Source organism: Phoenix dactylifera, chromosome 18 (assembly GCF_051530095.1).
Source record: "Phoenix dactylifera cultivar Ajwa chromosome 18, Ajwa_hap1_PhDact_Kaust_v1.1, whole genome shotgun sequence".
Lineage (NCBI taxonomy): Eukaryota > Viridiplantae > Streptophyta > Magnoliopsida > Arecales > Arecaceae > Phoenix > Phoenix dactylifera.
Genome location: NC_143207.1, coordinates 19,833,066 through 19,842,533, shown reverse-complemented (window position 1 = coordinate 19,842,533; position 9,468 = coordinate 19,833,066). Strand labels below are relative to the sequence as shown.

The 9,468-nt window shown below is 38.4% G+C and overlaps 1 protein-coding gene across 2 annotated transcripts; it reads right to left on the bottom strand.

The window, feature by feature from the left end:
- Window positions 1–327: 327 nt before the first annotated feature.
- Window positions 328–6,881, bottom strand: PRA1.H (prenylated RAB acceptor 1.H). Of its 2 annotated transcripts, XM_039131362.3 has the most exons (4): window positions 6,327–6,876; window positions 6,094–6,233; window positions 855–926; window positions 328–781 (listed from the first exon to the last, which is right to left on the bottom strand). In XM_039131362.3, the coding sequence occupies exons 1-4, from the start codon at window positions 6,758–6,760 to the stop codon at window positions 684–686; spliced, it is 744 nt and encodes a 247-aa protein (XP_038987290.3). In that variant the 5' UTR covers window positions 6,761–6,876; the 3' UTR covers window positions 328–683. The 2 variants fall into 2 exon arrangements, with proteins under 2 accessions (XP_038987290.3, XP_038987289.3); XM_039131361.3 differs by having other exon boundaries at window positions 6,094–6,881.
- Between the last annotated feature and the right edge of the window lie 2,587 nt (window positions 6,882–9,468).

The window sequence follows — 9,468 nt, the reverse complement described above, 5'->3', positions numbered from 1 at the left end:
GCAACACGATAAGTTGAATTTTGAGGAAAATGCTTTAGGGCATCCCTTAGTAACATGAAATGTTCCATGGGACCTGTATAGCTGGCTTGACAACTCTGCATTCAACCTTCCCTGCGTGCCCTACCAATTCCCATGAGTTGCAGTGTTCCCCCTGGGAAGGTGGAACTGGAACTTAATGTGCACGAAATGGGGCCCCATAGCAGCATTCATTTTAAAATGAGTCGGGCCAATAGCTCCTTCTAACATCGTCACAGTCCGAAAGGGCACAGCGGTGCTGATAAGCCTGCTGAGGTTTAAATAATTCCACACACATGAACACACTGAATAGATATGCACTATAGATCATTTCTTTTTTTAGTTGCATACTTTTTTGGCACTAATTCTGTCGCTGGGATTTGTCAAATTGAGGTCACATCACTATTCTTTCTGTTATGCAACAAGAGCATCATTTACAAACAAAGAAGAAGACTGCAATCTTTTGGAATCATAATACATATTCATCCTTTGATGTTGGAGCCATGAAGATTCATTGAGCTGCAGGCTCTGACAAAATCCAACAATTTGGCCAAAGTCCGACATAATTTTGCAGCTACGCTGTTCCGTATGTTGAGAACTCCCATTCTCTGATGACTGACAAAACTGCATGGACCTAATTCCATACTATGATGACAATTACTTGACAGCTAATTGTGCCTTTTCTGCTGAAATCTTTTGTGCCGATTTACTCCAACCGATTGCTTGAAAGGAGTTAACTTCCGCAGGGAAGCATGCATTATCATCACTAGCAGTGAACAGCATTACATTATGAGAAGGAAGGGGATCAAATGATGAAAGGAGTGAAATCAGGTAGTCACCTGCATAACTGACACTGAGGGCCCAAATGACAGCCAACTGAAGATTGCACAGATAAAGTACCACTGCTGTAGCTGTTAGAAAGCATCAATTAGGAAAAAAATATCTGGGATAAAATAGCACTGCTGTAGCCATTAGAAAGCATCAATTAGGAAAAAAATTCTGCAGATGGAGAAAACTAGGTGTGCACGTCTGGAAAAACAGAAGGCATTTTTTTAAAGGCCTACATAAGGACCGCAAGATATTATATCATAATCATCAAAGATAACTATAAACATCTCCCACTTCCGCATACAAGAATGGAATTACTGGACAATCAAACAAGCACTCTAGATTATAAGAGACCTAAGGTGATGTAAAAACTTTAAATGAGTTACACTGCACAAGCAGTACATTATTAAGCAAGGGTAACAATAGTAAAATGGCAACTCCAAGTACAAGTAATGCAGGCTGCTGCACATTCACTTTGCCTCCTTGATACGTACACATTGAATACATTGGAAGGAAAACATAAAGCTTATTGCAGTCAAAAGAAACGAAATGAAAAAACCCTTCCAGAGCTAAAAACAATTTTAATTAGCATGATAATAACATGATGAACAAATATTTCCACAGCAGTTAAAGATAAAAGAAATTTATTGAAGACTTTCCAGTAACTAACTAGTTGAAGATGATAATAAATCCCGTATTGAAAATAAGGGTGAATCTTCAAATACTGTAGGGAGACCTAGGTTAAATTTAAAATATTGATTTAACTCAATTGCTCCCTACTCTTGTACCTAATTTATGGCTAATGAACATAAAAATTTGCAAATCTTGTCATAAAAGTTTCATGCCATAATAATTTGGTCTAAATATGCCTGTTTGACGCATCTAACTCATGAGAAAGAGATGTCCCATTGAGTCACTGCAATGTCATAAATAGTACAGCTGAAATGAACGTCTAAATCTTGAGTTATATCACTTCAATGTTGTGCATGTAATAATCTAATCCAAATATAAATTAAATAGCATGAATTTAAATCTAAAACTATTTGGTATATTTAAGACATGAAAGATGTGTCTCAAATCATCATCATACAGAATGTAGACAAAATGAATGCTTAGACCTCAAGTTTCATCCCTTGAATGCTATTTATCCGATTAAATCCAAAAAGCTTTCAAACAAAATTTAACAAAAGTCTAAAGTTAAAAACAGATCCAAATCAACCACAACAGATACAAGGATAGAAAGAGTGTTAATAAAACTAGAATCTCGAGCCAACTTTAATATTCATTGATATAGCTGATGATATAAAATTTAGAATTTACCGTCTCCCCCAATTTTGATATCCAAGTTTATTTTTTATCCAAGTTCGAGGATTTGCTAGCCTCTTGTGGCAACCCCCGACTCCCTGTACCCACACCCAAAAATGCCCCACTAGAAGCAAAAACAACCATTTTTATGCTTGAATCAATAGAAAATCAGAACTATTCCCATAGATCCTTGAAAAGTTCTCCCTGATGATTCTTCTTTTAGCCTTTTTTTTTCAATGAGTTGAAAGTCTGATATATGATTGGACAAAATAATGGTAAAAGCAGACCAATAGTTAGAAATCAAGCTAATCATTGCATAGAAGTCTCATAGTATGACCATGATGAGATCTGAAGAGTTCCAGCAATGTAAAACACCTACAATGCATTGTTAATATGCGAACATGTTTACATTCCACTTGTGTTTTTATTATGAATTTAAAATAATATTTATTTATTTGTAAACAAAGTTGTATCATGCTTTACTTGAAACTATGTGATGCACTTCCTAAACAGCATTGGTACAGATACCAAAGATGATATGTGATATTAAATTTCCAAGTAAAGTTAAAAGCTACAGTCATTTGTTTAAGTTATCCGTACTGTAGTATAAAGAAGGTGGAATTGGTCTGTACTGAAAAATAAACCAACAAACAAACAAACAGTCAAACAAATAAATAAATAAAGCAATGCACCTTGTCATGCAAAATGCAAATGCATTAACACATTTGTGTATCTTAACGGTTGATGCATGTTAGCTGCTAGCATGGGACAAGAAAGTAAACACGTTATACCAATTTGACCAGCACAAGCATGATTACCAAGATGGATATGTGCTGTCAAGAATCAAGCTGATGGTTGCATTCAAAGATATAAAGCAAACCTAATGGCTAAAAGATATGCCCAAGTATATAGAGCAAGCACTTTCAGACCCTTTTTTAACCAATAGCAACTACATTCTGTTCAGCTCGATAACATTTTTGGCTGCAAATGTCAATTAGCTGCTGTATCATGGATTTAAAGAATGCACATTTACGTAGTACCTATTTAAAGAAATGGCTATACGTAATAGAAACTGGGTTTGCTTTGAAGAGGAGGAATACAAAACATGCACATTGAGAAAGAAACTTTCTCAGATTGATAGTCATCTAGAGCCTGGTTTAACAACTTCCTCAGGTTTTGACTGAATATATATGGACTTCATCAATGCCAAATGGACCATTCTACATGCATGAGGTATAACCCCATCAGCCACATCATTCTTGCAATATGTCTAGATAATACTATAATCACCAGAAGTGATGCACGAGGGATAGGGAGGTTGAAGGAATCTGTTAACAAACACTTTGGGCACCTCAAAGTATTTCGTTGGAGCAGAAGTAGTAAGATCAAAGTAGGGCATAAATCTATGCCAAAAAAATCTGTGTAGATTTATACCCGTTATGGGAAAATGGACGAGGAACCATTGAACTATTTGAGCTCGTGCTCAAGAAGGGTTTGACATAATGTTTTTATTAAGGATTAAGTATGATACACCATGCTAATCCTAGCAGGGGGTCAGCTAGGCAAGTGCTGCATGATGTGCAGTATTGACAATCACAAGCTGAATGGTGCCAATTGCACTAGCACCATATGGCATGCACTGGCATGAGATTTTTTTAACAAATTAGGATAATGTAAACTTCTTTCTAATATTATTAAGAATTGTTTCGTAACTCAAAAAAAAAATAATTTAAACATACACAGTCTCATATAATCAAGAATAAGGAACACATGCATGTTGAATATTATGTAGTGCAAGATTTTAAATACTATTGGAACGGGATGGTACCAGCATTACCAAACAATTCCGACATGAAATTGGCATTTATATAGGCGCTAGGATGCCAAAACACAGCAGAACAGTGAGAGCAGCATCAGAGAAGAAAGTAGAGCAAGGGTGGGTGGCACTAAGGGAGTTACGGTTCCTCCACCCCTACTTCATGGAACAAGGTCTCCTGAGCAAGGGAAGGTGATGGCCCCACATGGGGGGTGGGGGAGGAGGTGAGGGCTAGGGAGTAGCAATGGCTAAAGGAGGAGACTAGAAGAGCACTAGGATGCCAAAACACAGCAGAATAGTGAGGGCGGCATCAGAGAAGGAGAAGGTAGAACAGGGGCGGGTGACACTAAGGAAGTTAGGGTTCCTCCCCACTTGCTTCGTGGAACAAGGCCTCCTAAGCAACGGAAGGTGATGGCCCGACATGGGGGGTGAGGGGGTTGGGGCGAGGACTCTAACTTCCAATCCCCTAGCCGAATCAAGTCGATTATGATTGGGACATCACCCATCCCAAGCATCGAGACAGGACGTTGGGGGGGGGGGGGGGGTAGGGGATGTTTCAAATACCGCAAGATTTAAAACCTCAGTGTAGTGTGTTATCTAAGATTATAAGAAATCCTGAAAATGCATTAGCATTATCTAATGACAATTCTTGATAAAAATAGACAAATCATTTACAAAATTTTAGATGAGAAAAATTACGAAGATAAAGATTTGAAAAGAAATAGCCATGGATGCTTGTTGAAGAGTTGTTTAATGATTAACATCATATTAGATGAAAGCTTTTGGAGACACAAAGATGTAACATTTTTCTCACTAGACTTCTAGGTCTTGACAATTTTTTAATATAATAAAACTTATAAGATTTTGATATTTCAAAAGTTCACTTTCAAATCTCACTATTTTGACCCATCTCCAAAAATCTAAGTTAACAAGAGTTGGAAAGTTGACCTTCTTATATTGAGGGAATTTGAAATCTAAAGTATTATTATTGAAGCTCCTTATTTACATATAATATCTTAAGTAAATGGACATTCATTTAAATGAGATCTATGCAAACAAGGTTGGATTTTGGTAGTATAAAACCTGCTGAGACCTAGTCTTATCCTAACATACAGGTATCTCCAAAATCTTCAAATTACTCAAAACAAATGATTCCAAGGGGTACCTGCTGATGTCAAACAGTAATGAACCAGCATGATTCAATATCAAACCATATCGAGTAGTTCTCTCAATAACCAGAATAGTCCTATGCATCGTCTTGATCTAGGCTTGGCATGGCACATGCCAACAGGCAAGGAACAACGTGACCAAGATTTACAATGATTGAAGCTTGCAATCTTAGGCATGTCATAGATTTATGACAAATACACACCCACATTATGAATGAGAACTTTTATATGCACACAATCAGCACTCTCAAAGAGGTTACTAGCAGACAATTGAAGAAGCAAGAGTGAAGAAAGTGCCCCAAAAAAGGCGATGGTCAGCACAAGCAATGCTAGGAGAACAACAACATAAGGTGTAATCACAATTTAGGCTAGGGCTAGGATGAGTTTGTTCTTTGTTTCATATAACTAAGTTGATCAAAAGATGGGTTAAAGGGTAAGAACGCTTCATTCACTTCTTTGGACAGGAACACTTCATTCTTTTGTCTACTTGCTATACCTTCTTTCTTTCTTCTTTTCTGACATATACAAAACCAATTAGGTATCAATAAGCAATGTAAGTCCACATAAACGCGCAACATTCTTCCACCAAAAATTAACCCTAAGCTCTATATATCTTTCTCTCATCTCTATCTTACTGATTTTCTACTTTAAATATGTGTCAAAAAATATGGAAGTTATTGGCGAACCCTCAATTTCAGAAAACCCAATCCTTTTCCTCTCAAACATGTTAAACCTAACCTAGGTAGCACCAGTACCCCTGAAACCTTCATCATCCAAATTTAAAACCATTCTTTTTCTTATGATAAATAGATCCATGTTAAAAGACCGGTCGCAATAGTCAAAAGCAATTTCGTGAATGGACATAAAATCCGCACATGGCAAAGCAACCAAACAAATCTTTCCAATAAATCATTCCATCCATCCCAAAAACAAGGGAAATTCCAATTCAAAGTAGCTTACCAAACTGTGCAATTCGAACAAAGGCGTGCCTCAAACCCGGGTACCGCTGCTCCAGCTCCCACTTATCACTGCAGAACCTCACCATCTCCCAAAGACCCAAACTTGCAAGCAAACCGAGGAGCGAAATCGGCATCCGGTACCTGTCGAACAAGAAACGGTTACAAAGCCCAAGAAGCTGGTAGAGAAAACAGCAAATCGATCGAAATTTCAAGAAAAGGGAAGAAGGGAACAACAAGGAGCAGGCGAAGAAGAGAAGGGAAAGGAAGGCGTAGTTCCGGGCATATCGTCGAACGTTCTCCTGCACTCTCATCCGGGCCTGGGAGGGCCCGGCGGGCCACGAGTAGGACTCGGCGCCGCCAATGAACTCGACGGTCCAGGAGGGGGTCCCGCCGGAGAAATCATCGGGGGTCAGCTTCGCGAAGGGGTTGAGCGTGAGGAGGGAGAAGAGGGTTCGGAAGAAGGTGCTGGTCCAGGACGCGGCAGTGGCGGTGGCGGTGGCGGTGGCGGGGGCGTTGATTCGGGAGCGGAGGAGGTCCGAGGAGGAGGAGGAAGAGGAGGGAGCGGTGGTGCGCTCGTCGAGGATTTCGAGGTAGCCGGTGTCGCGGAGCCACGTCTCGAAGGCGGCCTCCGGAACGCTCAGAGACAGTGGGTTCGCGGCGAACGCCATCGGGGGTGACGTCTCTCCCTCTGGTCGGACTAGACGCCGACACGTCGATATGTTTTAATTTGTAAAATGACCAGTGTTCGATGAACATTAGCCTAAGAAAAACGCACATCCAGCTCCTGCCGCTGCCACGGCATGCTAAGCTGGCATTCTTGGGCAGGTCAGAGCCATGCCCGGTGGATGCTACAGACCAGCTTGATTATATTGAAAGACGATGCAATAGAGAAGGACACCCCTACGTCGAGATATTTGGATGATAACGAGTTATCAGATAGCTTTTTAGGTTAAGCATGTGTTTAGAAACAACAATAGAGTCACGAATTGGATGGCTTCTTATGTGGTCTGTTACTCCGGAGTATCTTATGGGCCAGAAAGGTGGAGTTGCTTAAAGCACTTCGAAACTTATTGTTTTTTAATTTTATTGGATGTGTCTGTACTCGTAATATATGAAATGCTCGCCTTAAAGGGAGAGAGAGGAAAAAAAAAAAAAAAAGTAGCAATCCGTGAGGGCAGATTACAAACGCCCCTTTTTGCTTTTGTGTTGAAGCAAGAAAAGTTAACAAAAATAATGGCTTCTCCACACTTGAACCCTTCCGTTGAATTTTGAAAATATCAAATGAACAAAATGACATTGTTGTTGCCTACCAAAATCATCATATTTTGCTATAATGGAAATGACATTCGTTACTTTTGCTGGTAAACAACCGTCATTATTGGCCAGCTAAATTGTGGAATGGATTAAATTCGAAGGGCATAATGGCTGTTATACTGGCTATCGTAAAAAAAAAAAAAAGATGGACTTGGCCTGATAAAATGTACTCCAAAAACAAAGGAAAGAATGATTATGATTCCTTTTTATTTGATTTTTTTTGATATAATTCTATTTAAAATTTTATTTATTTAATTCTTATTTGATATACATATTTCTTCTTTCAGCTAGTGTATCCCTCTTATTTTTTATTTCTTGGAGAGCATCGAAATAAATGTAAATATGAAAAATGATTCCTTGCATGAAAGTAGATAGACGAAGTAGGTTGAAATTTTGTTAGAGTATGTATGGTATTGAAGACTAGAGATTCATTGTAGAAGAGGTAAAGATGGAGATGATATTTCATAATTTTATGCTAACAATAATATTTTAATAGTAAAGATGGTATATCATAATCAAGGTTGGAATTGGGCTACGCACATCCTAGTTTCTAAGTAGACCTAGCTAAGGCCAAAACAGATTAAAGCTTTGGGCCTAACAAAAATCAAAGATTTCTTTCAATATTCTAGTTCAATCCTATCTTGAAGCTTAACTTAAAGGTTGGTCGTGCCAGTTCAAATCTAAGTTCGAGTTTCTCTTAGGGCTACGGCACAAAACAAAAGAAAGAGTAAAAAATTGTGGAGGAGAATAGAGTGAAGAGATAAAGAGGGAGGGAAAGAGAAGGAAGATTGGGAAGAAGAGAGAGGAGATGGAGAGGGAGACAAGGAGGGCAGTAGCAGAGAGTGATTGGGAGGAACTAGGAGAGAGGAGTGGGAGAGAGATTGAATGAGAGAGAGGGAAGAGCGAGATTAAGAGGCAGACTGGAGAGAGATGAGAGGGGAAAGAGAGGTTTTGTAGTAAAGAGGGAGGGGAGATAAGGAGGGAGAGAGAGAGAGAGGAGATGAAGAGAGAATAAAGTTATAGATTGGATGAACATATGCTCGAGCTATCTCGAAATTTATTTGAGCTCTATTTTTAGGCCCAAGCTTGACCCTTACAATCTTGGCCTGGCCCAAGACCCAATGCAATACAATTGCATTCAACTAGGTTTAGAGCTGTTTCGAGCTTAATTATACTAGAAAAATAATGAAATAATTTAATAAGGTTATTATTTGTATAAATTATTATATAATTTATTTAGGTGAATTTATATATAATCGAAAAGTGAAATACCAAATAAATAATAGGAACTATTGTTCTAATTATATAATAATTTTATAATCATATAATTATAATGACTACTATAACAAAATAAAGATCAAGAACTGAAATATATATATATATATATATATATATATATATCTATTTGGGTCAGCAATAATATTAATCTTTAGCATAATGGGGCATTCGAAAGTTGCAATGGTCACAATGCTACCATAGTACTAAAATGCAGCCCTTATTGTTGTTGGTAAGTAAAAAATGGCACTTTTTTTTTTTTTTTTTGGATAAACTGGCCGCTCATACTAATCTCGCGCGAGCTTGCCTATAAAATCAAGAGACAAAATACTTCAGAACAGTGGAGGGATAGATACACAGTGGGTCCAAAAAATCTCTTCAGAATGATGAGCAGCAAAGAAGACAACCTAGTCAATAGCTTTATTTGCCTTCTATAATATGTGATTAATTTGAAAGATAGCACACTTCTGCAATAACCGTTTTGATGTTCTCTAATGGTCGAAAACCTAAATGGCCATTTTTCGAATTAATGCACGCCTGCCTGCCGAGATTGATACATTCTCGCGCTTCAAATCTGTCATTTAGGTCGACCTTATGACACAGCTGTTGATGACTTTTTTTTTTTTTGGCTAAAGCAGGTGTTTCATGCAAGACGGGTACGAATACACTCAAACGAATCTGCAAACAAAATGTCCCGGAATGCACCAAGCAAGTCATCCTCACCAACCTATAGGGTATCTCCTGGGTGGCTAGCAACATACGCCGCCACCCAGTCCGCGGCTCCGTT